At 45.0% G+C, this 18,425-nt stretch overlaps 1 protein-coding gene across 11 annotated transcripts in view; it reads right to left on the bottom strand.

Annotated features, from left to right (window-relative positions):
- KLC1 (kinesin light chain 1) overlaps positions 1-18,425 on the bottom strand; it is a 55,173-nt gene that overhangs the window by 11,531 nt on the left and 25,217 nt on the right. For 3 of the 11 annotated variants that reach the window (XM_073569974.1, XM_073570016.1, XM_073570059.1), the window contains exons 3-13: positions 16,430-16,660; positions 12,096-12,174; positions 11,441-11,666; positions 11,238-11,325; positions 9,497-9,598; positions 8,319-8,492; positions 8,137-8,236; positions 7,990-8,039; positions 7,395-7,459; positions 6,479-6,587; positions 5,053-5,223 (exon numbers count right to left, since the gene is read on the bottom strand). In XM_073569974.1, coding sequence (XP_073426075.1) covers positions 5,053-5,223; positions 6,479-6,587; positions 7,395-7,459; positions 7,990-8,039; positions 8,137-8,236; positions 8,319-8,492; positions 9,497-9,598; positions 11,238-11,325; positions 11,441-11,666; positions 12,096-12,174; positions 16,430-16,660 — 1,395 coding nt within the window. The remainder of the gene's footprint in view (positions 1-5,052; positions 5,224-6,478; positions 6,588-7,394; positions 7,460-7,989; positions 8,040-8,136; positions 8,237-8,318; positions 8,493-9,496; positions 9,599-11,237; positions 11,326-11,440; positions 11,667-12,095; positions 12,175-16,429; positions 16,661-18,425) is intronic. The other 8 variants (XM_073569994.1, XM_073570052.1, XM_073570067.1 and 5 more) reach the window with 3 other exon arrangements.

Here is an 18,425-nt window from a genome sequence, read left to right as displayed (position 1 = left end):
AAACCATTTGTTCTATGCACGAATGGTTGGCGAAGGTCTGCAATTTCCAATCGCCGATCTATAGAAGTTACTCAGACAACCCCTTCTAGTTGCTTATGTTTCCACCCACTAAAATAAGAACACCTATACTCCTCTCCAGCACTGTTCCAGCAGTGCTGGCACTTGCTCTCCCAGGGCTCTCATGACATTATGCACCGCCATCCCTGTGGTCAGTGCTGGCTGTTCTCATCTGTCCTATGGACGTAACTGACATCAGGGGAGCGCGAGAGAGCTGCTGCAGCTCTCACTTCCTCCAGATGACCGATTTGTCTGAAGGAGGGTAAAGCGAAGCCAGCGCCAATTGGCAATAGGGATCGCGTGACAACATCACAAGAGCCCTGGGAGAGCTTGTGCCCTCACAAAAGGGAGTATAACTTATTATTTTACTGGGGGTAAATCGGGATTGAGAAGGGGTTGTCTGAGCAGTGGACACCCCCTTTAGCACAGAAAGTTCTGTTACTGAAAATCAGACTAACAGGAGAAGAGCAATGATTTGTTGGAACAGTGGGTAGAAGAGGAGCCTTGCAAACTGCAGTCAGCTGACATTCCCGACACCTTTTCCAGTTAGCAGGCCACGTCGTCACATCCTCCACAGAGCTTTGTTCTGGCTGCCATGGAGTACAGGCCAGGGTCCTGAAAATTGTTTTGCTCAACTCATTAAAAGTGGGTTGTCTTATACACAACCTGTATTACCTACCCACAGGATAGATGATAAAATGCATGATCGCTGTGGGAATAACCAAGAACGAGGGTCTTAAAAGTTGTTTGTAGATGTACAACCATTGTGCCATTTACGGTCTATTCACACGTGTGACTCTGGGACCCTCATTCTGGAGTTTGGGAGTATCGGCGGTGATCATGCATTTGTTGTCTATCCTAAGGACTGGTGATAAATGTAACTGTAAAGTGAAGGGGTCGCAGAAAGGAGGTTGAACTTGATCATGGACTATGCCAAACTTTAAATGGATTTCTCCTTTAAGGTCTTGGTTATAAGGTCAAATATAGGAACCAACATGGACCAGGTTAAGAAAGGCAGTATATTGTAAAGGCTAAGTATCTAATCTATTAGCAAAGGGAGAAAGAGCACAATGACCAAAAGTCACAATGCAAATCACTTATAGCAGTCACACCACTGATATATTCTGTGTGTCCAACGTTACAGGGCTATCTGCTATGGGCCCATACATAATACACTCTAGAGTAATACAGCCAGAGGGAAGACACCCCCCGAGTACTGGGATCCCTCGGTGGATGGAGTGGAGGGGGCTGATCGCAAATTACTGCTATTAACCAGGTAGGAGTCTATTCTTGAGACTGGTATAAGTGACTTTGCATGGCAAGCACCAATAGGGAATACATGCAATAATTACATGAACCTAATGACCACATGCATATAAAAAAAAAAAAAAAAAAAAAGAACCAAAACAAGTGTGAATGGAAGGTATCAATGAAAGAAGCGTTTTGTGATGAGGGCAGGATGGTGTTCATGAGAACGAGTAGAAGGAGCTTTAGCAAATATCAGGATATTTATCTGCGATGATCGGAGGTCGGTCATCACATCCGTCTCATGGGATCAGAAGTGCAAACTGCCATGTGTAGAAGCAAATAATGACCATGCAGAGGGTACATGCCCGTGCCAGAAATGAGATTTTGTCGGCTACCTCTTGCTAAAATCCCTAAAACAGAGACTTGTATCCAGATAAACTCCCTGCACTTTCATATGTGGATGGTGATAGCCTATACACCCCAATAGCATCACGAGGGTCCAGAAGGTAAAAATGGCAGCGGCCGCAGCAAAATTAATCACAGACTGCAGATTGGCTTATTTCCATTTCAAAAAGGATTTCTAACAAGACAAACCCTTTAATATTAAAGGGGTAATCCAATCTTACAATGATGGCGCATAGAAAACGCCACCAATAGGAAGAATGAAGGGGGAATGATTTAGTGCTGCAGACCCTTCAAACCGTCCTATACGCGTTGGTGCTGTGGGGAATAGCAGCGCCGCTGCAAAGGAAGACAGTCAGCAATTTTCACCTCTTTCAAAACTGCTGATGCTACATAAAAGAGGAGAGCAGTCTAGTCCTACCTGGAGTAATGCTCATGCAGGATGCACGACTAAGAAAGCTGCATTTTAAGGCTATGTGCACACGTACTTTTAAGAGCTGCGGATTTGTCCCCACAGATTTGTAAAATACCGCAGGTAAATCCACAGGTCAAAAGTCCTGCTGTTTCACACCTCATAATGGAGACGGTGTGAAACCGCAGCGGATTCCGCACAAAGAATTGACGTGCTGCGGATTGTAACCTGCGGAAAAATCTGCAGCATGTGCACTGCGTTTTTGGTTTCACCATTGAAAACAATGGTACTGTACAACGCAGCAGAAACTGCTGCAGACCCGCAGGGCCAGAAATGCTGTGGATCCGCAGCAGAATCCGCAGTGTGTGCACATAGCCTAACACCCCCCCAATTTCACAATTGCGGGTGGAGTGCGCTACAGTCCCTTCCCTTCCGAGAGAAGACAATAGTAGTCAATTCAGAGAGCAATGTGGAGAGTCAGAGGAGCATTAAAATGAGGATTTCTTGGTTTACACTGCTCTTCCTAGTCCTCTGCAGCAGTTGTCAGAGGTTTAAGAGTGCAAAGATCAAACCCAGCGAACACAGAGATTGTGTACTGTTAGGAAAAAGAGCACCCATTTAACTATAGGCAATTGCTATAATAGCAAGCCCCTTTACTGTCACCGACTCCCACCTAAATCTTCACTTTTTACCTATTTTTAAGCTTTTGGCGTGAAAAGGAGCAGACATACATCATGCATCTTACAAAGTCATGCAAGAACGTATCACAGGCAGAAAACACTGTAATAAAATGACAACATAAAGTATATGGGATATGGTACGTTTTCTTCGTAACACAAAATAAAAATATGATATGATGTAACCAAAATAAGAGATCGGACGAGGTTGGAGAGTCACATGAGGGTCACAAATAATATTCTGGCTTCATAGTCAATGTCACCTTCATCCCTGGCTAACAGAAGAGTCGTCGTTTCCAGCATCACATTCTGTTAAGTGCGGCCCCACATGCTAAAAAATAGTGATGAGCGAGCGTGCACGGATAAGGTGTTATCGTAACATGCTCGGGTGCTAACCAAGTGACTTTGTTGCGCTCGAATAATATGTTTGATTCCCCCTGGCTGCATGTCTCGTGGCTGTTTGACAGGCGAAACACGTGCAAGGATTATCTGTTTGTTAGGTAACCCCTGCATGTGTTGTGGCTCTCAAATAGCCGCAAGACATGCAGTCGCAGGGAGTAGAACACATGTGAGCACGCTGAAGTCACCAAAGGACCCAAGCTTGCTCAGATAACATCTTAATAGCTCATCACTATTAATACGTCACAGGAGGTGGTCATTATGGGTTAATTTCATTAAAGGGGCCGCAACATAGACCTAGAAATACTGTTGTAATTTCCCTTATCTAATATTTGCACGTTAGGCAAAGAAATTTAATACAGAACATGCGGAGTCCAGCAGGAATGAAGGGAAGAGTACAGTACACAGTTTATGAATCAGCAGAATATACGAGGTAGGGTCCCGTGCGGCACAGGGTCGCGGCTGAGATTATTATAGGAAATTGTGCAAAAGTGGAAACGATGCTGATTGAGTGTCTGGGTTCAAAGGAAACTACAAGGAAGATGGTGACTAGATGTTGTATTCCTACATACAAGAAGCCCATCCCTTGCAGCAGCTCCTACAGGGGAGATCACGCATAACGTCCAGTCCGCCAGAGCAAGAGACACTTGCGAACCATGCACCCAAGTGAAAGGGAGCGGGAAAGTGATGACCTTGTCTACAGATGTTCACAAGCATGAAAGGAATGGGATAGATGAACAATGCCTGCCGCTCGCGCACACACACACACTCACACTCACTCCGATTTCAAGCAGCTCTACTGAGCTGGAAAATAAGTCCTCAGAAAAGAAGTGGCAGAGCATGCACGCGCTCTCTTTTTAAAGAGGGTCATTTGTAATAATGTGTGTTCTGGTGTAAATGTTGCTGTTCTCCTGAAACCAGCGCTGTTTTTCTCTTGTTCCTGCGCCTCTCCGTTCCTGAGATATGGGGTGTATATAATTATGGTTCCTGCATATAAATATGGGCGTGGTCCTCAAGACAACACCCTCTAAGAACTGAGGGCCACGCCCACGAGACTGACAAGACTACATTTAACTATAGATAAGAGAAAGTCATCTCTCAGGAATGGAGAGGGGTAGGAACAAAAGAAAAATAACTCCGGATCCAGGAGAACAGTGACATTTATAGCAGGTAAAGAATTTACCTATTTATGACAAGAAACACGTCTCCTTTAAGTGTGAATAGAAGCTATAAAAATCTCAACGTAAACTCTGGCAATTATCCTAATATGATATTAGTGACAATATAGTCCTGGACGACCCCACTAAGGCAAATCAGTTCTATAAAAATGGCAGTATTCTGAGCGTCGCAAGACAAGGAAATTATGTAGATTTCCTCGAAGATGTGAAACTACATACAGGCATGCAATCTTTTATACAGTAAAGCATTAGCAAGAATATAAAAAAATATATATATATCTAATTTTGTAATAGGCCCGATTTAGTGAATAACGGAGCTTTATTTTAGATTTTTGATTTCCGTGCCAAATTATGGGAAGAAAAAAAAACACTTTTTCCTTAAGAGATGCCATGCCTGTAGTGAATGTTAATGAAATCTTGTCAATGGGAACAGGTGGTAACTAAAAAAGGAGAGCGCTCTACTCCTACTAATGGAGATTTGGGTAAAGGACAACCCTGGACAGTCAATCAGCATCAGAGGACAAGGAGAGGAGGTCAGATGAGAGATAATCAGGCAGGAGGTTTGCAGTGTATTATTCTGATTATTACAGTACAGATCACAGTAGCATGCGGATCACATTAATGAGTTTTAGGACAGGTCTTGCAGGCCATTACTTGCCACACTGTGTACTGTACTTACCCCGTTCCACTCTACGCTCATACTCACTTCCTCCCCTCCGTCAGGACCGCTCTCGTACTTTACCACGTCCAGACTCTCTCGGCTCCTCCTTTTCTCAATGCTTTCTGGGTCGTTTAACACTTCGGCCACTCGCTGCTTGTGGACATTGTCTAGTCCCTGTGAGACAGGACCCTTGCGTTACAAGTAAAAAAGGAAAAAGCCCCGAGATAAGTAAGGAAGGCAGAAACATGACGTACAAAAACGTCAAAGCCTGGAAAGGAAAGCCGATCTTCCCTCCAGGAGGCATGCATCTTAAGGCAAGGACACCTTGACAATATTATGACACCATAGAGGACACACACGTGAGCCATGCAGTTTGAAATAACACGACAACTGTGCTCCAACATGTAAAAATGGCTTTACAGGTAGTCAATGGTCTTTCCCAGGGTCCTCAAATCATTTCCTAATATTGAAGTGCTTGGTGATCATGCGATTGAGGTCTCTGGCTGTATGTTTTCCCTACAGTGCTCTCTGCTGGCAAAATGCAGTATTACAAGCTGGCCACTGAAATAAATGCTTGATAGGCGGCTAGACCGTTCACCAGAGGCTTTGTCCACTGTCTTTGTAACAATTTAGTTATTTTCTTAGCAATTTATACTATTTTTCGCTGGCCCACTTTTAAAGTGAACATTGGTTTAAGCAACCCTGTCATTTTTATGTGTAGTGCAAGTGTACAGGCATTACTATTAAGTCTACCAGAGGGGTGTACACACAAATGAAACCGTAAAAAGCCTGCCTCTTAGCAGCTGTGGTATCACGGTGCACCACATGCTCAGTGCCGTTGCCAAATTATGGGATTATGGCACTGATCGAGCCATCTAATGGAGTATAAGGCTACGTTCCCACAATGAGCTTTTGGTGAGGTTTCGACGTTGCAGATTTTATGCACCCACTAATGTGACTTTTTTTCTTTAAAAATATGCAACGCAAGAAAAAAAAAGAAAAAAAAAATTACCAAAAGCTAAGTCACACTTCACAGTTGTCATCTATCCTCACATTCATAGGAAAGAAATATAGACTGAAAATTGGCATTTCCCATTAAGCAGAAAAACGGACTGATGAATGCATGCAATTACAGCCACAGGACGAACACACAACACAGAAATATCCCATCAATGAAAATTACAAAACGGCACACTACGAAAAATGGCAAAACAATTGGTCTCGGAGATGAAATGTAATTTGTTTGTAAACAGCTAATGTATAAAGAGAATATGCCAATGTGTTTTTAATTCCAGAAGTAGTAGAATGGCTCTATGGATGATTATCCCCTAATAAAAATGTATGTTTTTTTTCCTTTCAGGTTTTTTTTTTTGCAGAAATCCAATGTGCCAGTCACAGGGATGAAGCACTCACAATAATCACGACACAACAGTTTGCCACTTACCTGCTTCCGTGACCTCATCGCTGCTTCCTCTAGTGTTTCAGCTGCTTCAAACTTGCCCTGACGTCTATAAAGTGCTCCAAGGTTTTTCAGCGTTGTGGTCACCGTTGGGCTGGACACAGAAGCAAATTATTTTTAGGCAAAGCGTATGTACAAAGAGTTTACAATTTTCTGTACATTGGTTTAAGATAAAAGTTTTGCATATCGTGTAAAAGATTGTGTGATATGCAGACACTGCCGTTTACTAATTGCCAAAGGGGAGGGGATAAAAGAGCAGATTTTCGCCAGGAACACCACAACCAGCCAAGGATTTACACTGCTAAAGAGGAATAGGTTATTACATGGCGGCCATTTAGATAAATGGTCATACATGTGAGAAAGGACCACTCGAGGACTGGCTCTTAGAGAAGGGTCCCTAGCGGTCCTGGTGCGTCTCTATAAACATCTAAAATTTCACAATAAGGTATATAGGCAGTGACCACATTCATGAGAGAGCCCCGTTAACAAGAGGGAATCATTGCTCTGGACTTAGAAAAGGACCACCCCGTTATGGATGCTGTCTCAGTATCTGATGGACATCCTATTGGTACTTGCAATAGATGGCTCCTCTGTACCAATAGTTATTAAATGAGGACATCTGGTACCCGGTTTCCGCAAGACATCCCATTGATGTCAATATCTACTGTGTATTGCAAACTTTCACCTGGGGAGGTGTTGCAAGGATCTACAACAGATCAGAGTTGATTCCTTGGATTGTGACCAACAGGACACCATGTGATTAGCTGATTGCTGCGGGGTCCTTTTAACAAAAGAAAGGGATTGTGCAAAGCAGACAACCCCCTCATCCATGAGCAGCCTTTTGAGCAACATCTGCAGTTGTGCCACTGCCATTTTCAGATCCTCCACGTGACATTCCTACCTGTCAACTTTGCATGCTTTATACCAGCCTCCGTATTCTCCGAACGTGCCGTCCTTCTGTTTCCCCTAAGACAAACACATTCAGATTCATCCATCACATCATAGCAGAGTTTTGTGCTCTGATGTAATCACATATGTAGTTTTGAGCCTGTACGGACCAGAAACGCGCAAAGACTACTAGAAGACCATCTCCATGCAAGCAACCACTGTCTATACAGCAGCGCCACCATCCAAATACCAATGCGCTCTAACTACTCATTTTTATATGCAGAAGAAGGGCATCTTGTAGCTGCAGACGCAACATCAGGTTTTCATTGGTGTTCTACCACATGCAACCCAGTCAGGTGAGCACCAACCTCACCCCCTGCACTAGACGGATATCACCCTATGTGCACTTGTTTCTCTTTTTTGCCAAAGCCTTTACCTTGATATCATTGCTGGTGATAAAGTTTTGACCCCAGCACCTTTTTCTAGTTTTTCTGACCATGCCAGATGCCACAATACTACTAGCCGTACAGCCACATGTATGGGGCCAGAGCCACCGCTTGCAGAACCCACGTATAAGGTCTAGTGATTTTCCTTTTGGTAAAACTTACTTTAAATTTTTCTCTTTCTTCAGCGTGCATCCAGATTGGTTTATTTTCATCTTCAAGAGAAAACAAAAAGACCAGAGGATGTAAGGAGAACGTCACTTACAAGGGGAGAAGCCATTAACTATGAGTGTTTGAGAGTACTGTCCTTACCGTCCACGGATCCAAACTCCCTTTCATGTGCTCGGGTCAGGATCTCCTTGTACAATGTCTCAGCCTGCTTAAACTTGCCTTGTTTCAGATAACAGGAAGCCTGGAACGCGGGAGAAGATTTTCAGGGCTTCGGTACCATTATACGGCGCAGAACGCATAGGATGGCACTGTTAGAAACTTACCAGATTGTTCTTAGTTTTTGCCACGTTTGGATCGTCCGGTCCCAGCTTGGTTTGGTAGATCTCCAGCGCTCTCTGGTAGTAATATTCCACTTCTTCATATTTGCCTTGGTTCTGACACAGCAGCGCCAGGTTATTCAACTGCTTTGCTACATCTGGGTGGTCCTTGCCAAGTACCTAAAAAGGCAATCAAAATATTCAAGGAATGCTATTGCCTCCTATAAAGCGCCCAACCCCAAGAGTTTGGAGATTGCGAACTTCCTTCCTTCTGAAAAGAAGCAGATAAGAGCCTTGTCAGTCGTTAAGATCTACCGCAATAATCGTGCAGAGTGCTCTGCTTCATAGACAGACGGACGTCCGTGGAAAAGGCTAAGGAATACCTTAGTAAATTTTTGCTGTATTTTATGCAATAGGTGGAACTTAAAAAAAAAATAAATTAAATAAATAAAAATAGTACCATGTTAAGTCCCTTTAGGGGACTTAAACCTGCGATTATCTGGTTTCCTATACTACATAGTAAAAAAAAAAAAAAAAAATCACTCACAAAGCACCATCCTGGCAGGCATGGGGGTCTTCAGTGGATTGTGGTGCCAGTGCATGTGGGAGATTGTTTTTAGTGATCTGTGTGTGGGATGGTAGTGCTTTAAATGCCGCTGTCAAGATTGGCAGCAGCATTTGAAGGAGTTAGCAGCAGCAGTGGAGATGAGCACCACTCGCTGCTGTTAAAACAGGCAATAATCCGCCTCTATCACAACCGTCATCTGTCAGAAATGCGGCATGCTGAGCCTCTGAGCCTGCTCCAGACTTGTACTGAATTCAGTAAGCATTGCTGAGCTACTTAGCAATTTTGGGCAAAAATATTGCCCATATATACAGATAAGCATAAGGTGGCCACCGTTTTTGAGCACTCACCTTAGCATGCTGCCCTTTAAAACATAATGCTGGCCAGAAAGTAAGTGGCATCTGCAGATTTCTGGAAGCTTTAGTTACTGGACTAATGGTGATGTGAACGATTATTCTCAGATTACGCTACCTCCAGGACACACTGCTACTGTGCAAAACCCATAGCTTGATCTTTTACATCATGCCTTAGACGGCGTCTCTGTCTGCAACCTCCGTATGTGTCAGGCAGCGGCGCGAGAATGCAAGTGTCTGCATGTGCTCAGCCGTTGGTGACTTACCTTTTCTCGGATCTCTAAGGCCCTCTTACATAGAGGTTCAGCTTCCTTGTACTTCCCCCGTTTCCCGTAGAGTACAGCGAGGTTATTAAGGGTGGCTGCAACCTGCAAATTAGAAAGACACCTCTTAATATCCACAGGCGAAGAACTCCGCGCAATCACACCAAAGCACAGTGTCTGAGGACGAGGGCAAGACACCGCAGAAAAGCAATTCGTGAGAAAAGAAGGAATTAACATTTAAAAGGGACGGAAGACGTATTCGTTTGGACGAAATGACATTGTGGGACACAAGAATAACAGCACAACGATAGATAATTTCCGGAAGCAAAAAATTAACTAGTAATTTCTGATTAGATTTCCTTATCCGAATAATATGTTAAAGGCTTATGTGATTTGTTCGTTCTACATGTTTTATGATATATAGTCAACTGCCCTTTGCGGAAAATAGTGTGAAATTTCTTGGTTCTATATTCTATAATGGACGGTAACATGTATGCTCTGTGGAAAATGTTTATTACCATAGGCTAATTGTATGTTGTGCATTTTTTTTATGTCCTGAAGTGCAATAAATGAATTTAAAAAAAAAAAAAAAAAATTAACTAGTGATTGCTCAGAAGACTGAGGTTGGACGAAACGGTGGGCCAAGTCAAGGGACATGTTTATTTTAACAAGGCCAGCCATTTTTGATGTATAAACCTTGCAAGATGGGTGTAGCAGTGACAGCATTTATTACTGCCACCGCCTAGTGTAATTGGCCTTTACAAGATCCATCTTGTTGGGTCGTCGCAGCAGAAAAAAAAACCCCACACACAAAACTGGAGTTTCTACATCCAAAAGTATTAAGAAATAAAAAGGCCATGTAGGCTGGACAGATTAATGTCCACACCAATGAGCAATATTTGACCTGACAGCGCTCCTTTTAAGTTAGCAACTAAATTTAAAAAGCAACTTCTGCAAAAAAAAAAAAAAAAAAAAAATTTCTGTTATTCCCTCTGGAAATGTAAGGCAAAACTGATAACTCTACATTTCTGACACTGTCTGCAAGGACAGAGCTCGTCATACGAGCAAAGCTGATATCCATTTACAGGAGGGACAACAGAGCAACTGTACAATGCCAAGAAAAGTTGCATTTAAGGGGAAAAGTATTTGTATGCGACAGGTAGGTGTCAGGAGAGAAGGCGGCAGGTCCTGTTTTAAATCTCCAAAAATCAACTTTAGCATTGTTTCTTAAGACAGATGTGAAATAAAATGTCCACATCATCTACAGTAACAAATAAAAAAAAAACTAAAAAAAAAAAAAAAAAAAAACAGTGAAGGGGCACATTTTTTTCAGCTGGGTCTGAATGCAAATTTAGAAGCGGCAGGTTTGTTGTAGAAATATCCATGAAAATCAAGTTCTGATCATTAGAATGTTCTGTGGATCTCTGCAAGCCTCATTTAGGAAATTAGGATGATTGTAAAATATTCTGTGCTGTGTGAATATGCACTGTATATTAATACAGTAATCAGTGCTGGAGTAAGGACCGTGGCATAATCAGAGTGGGCCGAGTGCGGTGATAATTAGAGCTGATTGACACGTGGCATGTAGACTTCTCTATGACCCTACCTGCCGCTTCTAGGAATCAGCCGGGTCATTGGCAATCTGTCCTGTTGAGTTTAATGTTCACACTTTAAAAGCATAAATTAGAATATCCTATGTGGAAGGTTTAATAGATGAAAAAAAAAAAAAAGCCAGGATACTGACCGCCGGGTGATCTTTTCCTAACGTCTTCTCACGAATAGCAAGGGCGTCGTTCAAGAGATTGGCAGCGTCTTTGTATTTGTTCTGGTCCCTGGAACACAGTAAGAGAAGCAGAAGGCATAGTTCACACGATGCAGAGGGACCGGGGGGCTGAGATGTGATGATCGAAGTAGGACCTGGTTTAGTTTTCCACCATCGCCTCTTACCTGTACACCAGAGCCAGTATGTTAAGCATTGTGGCAACATCCGGGTGATCGTGTCCGGAGGTCTTCTCCAGGTCTTCGAGAGCTTGCTTGCAGAGTGGCACAGCCACTTCATACCTGCCCTGGGACGCGTACTGGATCACTAGATTATGGAGGGTCCTTAATCTCGCTGGGATCTCGTAGCCACCTTGCTGGGCAGCGGCGGCCGCGCTGCTGTGAGGCTGTTGTACTGCAAACACCAAAAAGAATTGAAATTAATTTAATATGAAAGCAGAAAACACTGGATACTGTGGCATCAATAAAAGCATTTTTTTACCTTTCCCACAAGGTTTATTATTAACTTGTGCTGCCATCACTTCAGTAAAATCATTGCCTACATAATATGACATCACTGTGTGCATTATCTTTCCACTAAAATGTCCCACCACTATCGTCACTATGCACCATGACCATCACCACCATCCTATGACGTCTTCATGTGCATAGTCTATATTGTGACATCACTGTGTGCATTACTCAGGTTTTTTGCTCATGCTGTTAAAAATGGCTCCGGTGCTGTGACACCACAGTGTGCAGTTTCTGCATTGTAAGTATATAAGGAGCAGAGGAACTGGTGCCTGATGTGGCTCCTTGAGCGCTCGATGGACATGCTACTCACTTCCTGGCCCTTGATCGTCATCATCATTAGGGAAGAGGTCATCCAGAGGTTCCTTGGAAGAGTCACTGTCTTTATCATCCTATACAAAAACAAAACGCATAAATCAAAAGACAATCCCCTCCGACATTCACTAAATGACGTTTATATTGATTTTTATGCCATTTTAGATTTTCCACACGAACAGTTTTTAGCAAATATCACATGTTTTATTCTAGCCGCCAACAGCAGAGACATTGCACGGCCATTCCTATTCACAATACATACCAGTATGTTAATTCAGCAACACTGACTAATAACTGGTGTAATACAAACAATAGTTCTGCATCGGGTCCTCCATAGCCGCAGAACAAACCGTGGCTCAATATATTCCAATGAGCATGACTTGTAGCCTAGATCAGTATTATAGAGGAGAGAATTGATTGGCAGCACCCTGGTCCAGCGGCCAGGTCAGTATTGAGCCCCTGAAGAGGAGCCGGAGATGCTGGCAGGTTTGCAGGACTCCCATCAGCAGGCAAGAATACTGACCCGGCCGCTGGACCAGGGTGCTGCCAATCGATTCAGAAGTAATTAGCGCAACCTCCATCATTAACTCCCATTCAGCGGACATCGACTATAGACCAGGGTGATGCAAATCGATTCGCTCATCTGCGATCCGTAATAATGGATGAAAAAGCCTCCTTAGTGTGCACAAGTGACTGATCAGACTAGGCTGGAAAATGAGTCAACGCCCTCACTTTAATGGCCCATTCAGACGTCCGTGGATTTTGATCCGATCTCAGACCGCAATGCACGGACTGGCCGGCGGGTTTCCCAACCCGAATGAGACAGTCTCAGAAATATATGAAGCAGACACGTTCAGGTCGGGAGAGCAGGTCCATGCTTAAACTGTGTGGCACGGATGTCTGAATGAGCCCTAAAGAGGAGCATGCAGCGTTAATGATGTCTTTGTTTCAGCAAGTACTTGAATTTCTGAGTTTTAGAGGATTCTCTTACAACTTTGCATTATGCGGATCCTCCATTATTCCTCCTGTGTGTCGCACCGTGTCAGTACTGTTTGGAGCGTGTTACTCGGTGTTGAGAAAAGAATACAGAACTGGATGGGCATTTCCTGAAGGAAATACATGGTGCTTAAACAGCACTGCCAGCTTTACAGCAGTGTATCAAGTGTCGACTGTAAGAAAGTAAAGTGAGAATATGAATGTTGTGTATAGCCACTTTGGCACCACGGTAGCCACTTTGACCACTTGGCAGCCACTTTAGCACATTCGGCACCTCAGTAGCCACTTTGGCACATTTGGCACGTCAGTAGGCACTTTGGCCACATGGTAGCCACTTTAGCACATTCGGCACCTCAGTAGCCACTTAGTAGCCACTTTGGCACATTCGGCACCTCAGTAGCCACTTTGGCCACTTGGTAGCCACTTTAGCACATTCGGCACCTCTGTAGCCACTTTAGCCACTTGGTAGCCACTTTGGCACCTCAGTAGGCACATTGGCCACTTGGTAGCCACTTTGGCACATTCTGCACATCGGTAGCCACTTTGGCCACTTGGTGGCTATTTTAGCCATGTTGACACATGCTGCCACTTTGCCTCGGGGGCCACTTTGGCACACTGGGCTTCTAAAGCCACTTCTAAAGTGAACCTTGGCACTCGGTAGCCACTTTGGCACATCAGTAGGCACTTTGGCACCTCTGTAGCCACTTTGGCACATTCGGCACCTCAGTAGGCACATTGGCCACTTGGTAGCCACTTTAGCACATTCGGCACCTCAGTAGCCACTTTGGCCACTTGGTGGCCACTTTAGCCATGTGGACACATGCTGCCACTTTGCCTCGGGGGCCACTTTGGCACACTGGGCTTCTAAAGCCACTTCTAAAGCGAACCTTGGCACTCGGTAGCCACTTTGGCACATTCGGCACCTCAGTAGCCACTTTGGCCACTTGGTAGCCACATAGGCCACTTTGTAGCCACTTTAGCACATTCGGCACCTCGGTAGCCACTTTGGCACATTCGGCACCTCAGTAGCCACTTGATAGCCACTTTGGCACATTCGGCACCTCAGTAGCCACTTGATAGCCACTTTGGCACATTCGGCACCTCAGTAGCCACTTTGTAGCCACTTTGGCACATTCGGCACCTCAGAAGCCACTTGGTAGCCACTTTAGCCATGTTGACACATGCTGCCACTTTGCCTTGGGGGCCACTTTGGCACACTGGGCTTCTAAAGCCACTTCTAAAGGGAACCTTGGCACTCGGTAGCCACTTTCGCACATTCGGCACCTCAGTAGCCACTTTGGCCACTTGGAAGCCACTTTGGCACGTCAGTAGGCACTTTGGCCACTTGGTAGCCACTTTGGCACATTCGGCACCTCAGTAGCCACTTGGTAGCCACTTTGGCACATTCGGCACGTCTGTAGCCACTTTGGCCACTTGGTAGCCACTTTAGCACATTTGGCACCTCAGTAGCTACTTTGGCCACTTGGTAGCCATTTTAGCCATGTTGACACATGCTGCCACTTTGCCTCGGGGGCCACTTTGGCACACTGGGCTTCTAAAGCGAACCTTGGCACTCCAGCTGTTGGAGAACTACAACTCCCAGCATGCCTCAACTGCTGCAGGTTGCAAGGGCATGCTGGGAGTTGTAGTTTTACAACAGCTGGAGTGCCAAGGTTAGCCATCAAGGGTGGGGCTTTTCAGAAGCCATTGGCGCGCTACGCCTTTAAGACCTTGAATCAGCGATCTGTCAGCTTCTATTAGCTAATACTGGTCATGTGTGGAAGCTGCATTTGCATAGCTGCCATCTTTGTAATGTCACTGCACCTGCGCTGTGGCTTCAATCCATGTCAGTTGGGGGTCATGGAAAGGTCGCCATTAATTCCCATGGGAAAATTTTTGCTTAAAATGCGATTTAAAAAAAAAAAAAAAAAAAAAAAAAAAAAAAACTACAACGCTGATCGACTCCAAAAATACATAGAACACCTGTCCACGCCGAGGGCTTCGAAACACCGCCTGAACGGGGTCTCTGCGACAAGCGGTTCGGGCAGCATTAATTGCAGAAAACGCAGAGAAGAAGAACAACTAGATGTGTATTTCCTGAAGGAAGTACAGATAGTGCTTTGAAATGGTGCCCGGGCTGCCCCTTTGAGACTTGCCTGCTGCCCCTGCAAGACTTTCAACGGTGGGCGGGGCCCCCTGGGTCCGATTTGGTGGGCGGGGCGGCTCAGCTTCCGATGTGGAGGCCGGGGCGGCTCAGCCTCCGATGTGAATCACTTTGGCGCACTGGGCTTCTAAATCCACTTTGGCGCACATTCTCTCTCAGGGGCATGCGTCATGTGATGAAGCTAGATTTGCATTTGTGCTTTGGGTTTCGCTTTAAGAGCTGATATTATCTGACAAACTGTGTCCTGGTGGGGTCATCTAAAGTTCGTAGGCGTTTGCAGGGTAACTGGGTCTGCCTGCGCATATAAATGAGCTTAACTGCCGCAACTGGTCCTCAAATTTGAATCGCCTCACGACTGCCCCATGTATTCCTATGGCAAAATTTTCCCATTTAAATGTATTGAGACAATGCATTCCAATGACGGGAAAAAAAATTTTCAAACGCAAATTGCGCAAAAACTACAAATCTGATCGACACGAAAAGCCACCACTCGTGGATGCTGGCTTCGAAACGACGCCTCAACGGAGTGTGCGTGTAGCGGTTCGGGCCGCATTAATTGCGGAAATCAACTGACTAATAGGAAGAAGTTAGCAGCGTTCGGATTACATGATAGTGCTTTGAAGAAAGCACTATAATAAAATATAAGAAATCGGATTACAATATGTTGCTTGATCTGAGGTTCAAGCACCATAGTAAAGTAAATTTGCATTACATGGCCATATCTTTAGGTCGTCACTTTCAACCATCACACTCAGTAGGATCAATCGAGTGCAATGCGGATATTTTACCTTTCTGCCAGATGCCCTCACCCCACCCAGAAGTGCTTGGCATCTACTTAACATACCAACCAAGCCTTGCATAAATACTTTCCCTGATCATTGGTGATGGAGGAGGATCAGGAGAGAAGACGGCCAGCGGACACAGTTTTCGACTAGCATATATCATATAGGCAATGCCAACAAAAGTGCATGGCATATTTTGGTAGGCATACAATTATTCAAACCGGACAAGATACAGCATGCAGGTGACTGTCCAATCCCTTTAAATCATTTAGTATTTTTATTTCAGGTCGCCTTTAAAAAACAAATAAACTTTTGAATGATTTATAACGTGTAATTTTTCCATGACTACACAAATTAAAAGGGAGTGAAAAAGACTAAAAGGTTACATACCGATGGTGAAATATCGTCGTCATATTTTTTCAGCTGATTCATGAACTCGAGATGTTTCTTTTCCTCCTCCAGTTGGGCCACGGACTGTTCGCTGCGCTGAAGCTTCTGCTGAGTGTTGGCCAGCTCGTCCCGCAGCCACTGATTCTCCTGGCACAGCCGTCGGACCTGGGCTCGCAGCTTCTGTTTCTCTGACTCGACTGCATTCAGGTGGTTGGATAAGGCCATCATAACCTAAAGGGGAGAAACAAACATCAGAATTACACATAGCCGACAATTTCTAGGGGTGCCTAGCACACTGATGGCTTCTATGTGAAAAGGAAAAATAAAAAAATTAATGTTCCAGAGAAAATAGGGATTTTTGTGTACTCACCGTAAAATCCTTTTCTCCGAGCCATTCATTGGGGGACACAGACAATGGGTGTTACGCTGCTTGCCACTAGGAGGACACTAAGTAAACCAGAAAAAAAGTTAGCTCCTCCCCTGCAGTATACACCCTTACGCTGGATGAGATATCTCCAGTTCGGTGAAAAAAATCAGTAGGAGCTTAAAGTCAACAATAACCATAACTATGTCAAAACCTAAGAATGCTACAAATGAGCCAATAGGATTAACAGGGCAGGTGCTGTGTTCCCCAATGAATGGCTCGGAGAAAAGGATTTTACGGTGAGTACACAAAAATCCCTATTTCTCCTACGCCTCATTGGGGGACACAGACAGTGGGACGTCCTAAAGCAGTCCCTGGGTGGGGAGCATACATCTGCTAATACCCCATGTACAACTGAGTCAACACTGAGGTACTGCCGATTGCAGGATGCATCTGCCGAGAGCTGCATCTGCAGAGGCCCGAGAATGAATTTGGTAATGTTTTGTAAAAGTATGCAGACTGGACCAAGTAGCAGCCTTGCAGACCTGTTCTGCCAAGGCCTGGTGCCGAATGGCCCAAGAGGCGCCTACTGACCGGGTAGAGTGCGCCTTAATCCCCGCTGGGACAGGCGCGTTCCTGACACTGTAGGATTCTTGAATCGTTAAGCGAATCCACCTGGCTAGTGTTGCTTTTGAAGCGGCTAGACCCTTCCTATGCCCCTCTGGAAGTATGAACAAGGCATCTGACTTGCGGAAGAGAGCCGTCCGCGAGCTGTACAGTCTCAGCGCCCTAACCACATCCAGGGTGTGGCGGGCCTTGTCAATGCGATGGACTGGTGCCGGACAAAAGGAAGGCAAAACAATTTCCTCAGAGATGGAAAGAGGAGACGACCTTGGGCAGGAAGGACGGTGACGTTCTGACAACCACCTTGTCCTGATGAAAATTCAGGAACGGAGAACGGCAGGACAGGGCTGCCAATTCCGAAACTCGTCTGATTGAGGTAATTGACACTAGAAAGAACACTTTCCAAAGACCACTTTCCAAGAGAGGATGGTCAATGACACGTCCTGCAGCGGTTCAAAAGGAGCCTCATGTAAGGCCCCGAGAACCAGGTTAAGATCCCATGATTCCAATGGCCTTCTATAAGGAGGCGCCACATGGGAAACTCCCTGAATGAACGTCTTGACCTGAGGTTTGGTGGCAATTTTGCGTTGGAAAAACACTGACAAGGCCGAAATTTGCCCCTTGAGTGAGCTAAGCGCGAGGCCTGATTTTAATCCGGATTGAAGGAACTCCAATATGGCTGGAATGGAGAACACCAGAGGGGATCGACCATGATCCTTGCACCATGAAAAGAAGGTTTTCCAGGTGCGGTGATAGATGCACCTGGACACAGGCTTCCTAGCACTAATCATGGTGGAAATCACGTCGTGAGAGAACCCAGCCTGTGCTAAAATCCAGGATTCAACGGCCACGCCGTCAAAGACAGGGCCCTGTAGTTCTAGTGGTAAATCGGGCCCTGTGAGAGCAGATCCATGCGATCTGGAGTCGCCAGGGGACGTCGGCGACTAGTTGTATTAGTTCTGCATACCATGCTCGGCGCAGCCAATCTGGCACGACTAGGATCACTGG

The sequence above is a fragment of the Dendrobates tinctorius genome, unplaced genomic scaffold (assembly GCF_039654945.1).
Source record: "Dendrobates tinctorius isolate UK_male_01 unplaced genomic scaffold, ASM3965494v1 ptg000006l, whole genome shotgun sequence".
Taxonomy (NCBI): Eukaryota; Metazoa; Chordata; class Amphibia; order Anura; family Dendrobatidae; genus Dendrobates; species Dendrobates tinctorius.
This window is presented reverse-complemented; position numbering and strand designations above follow the sequence as displayed.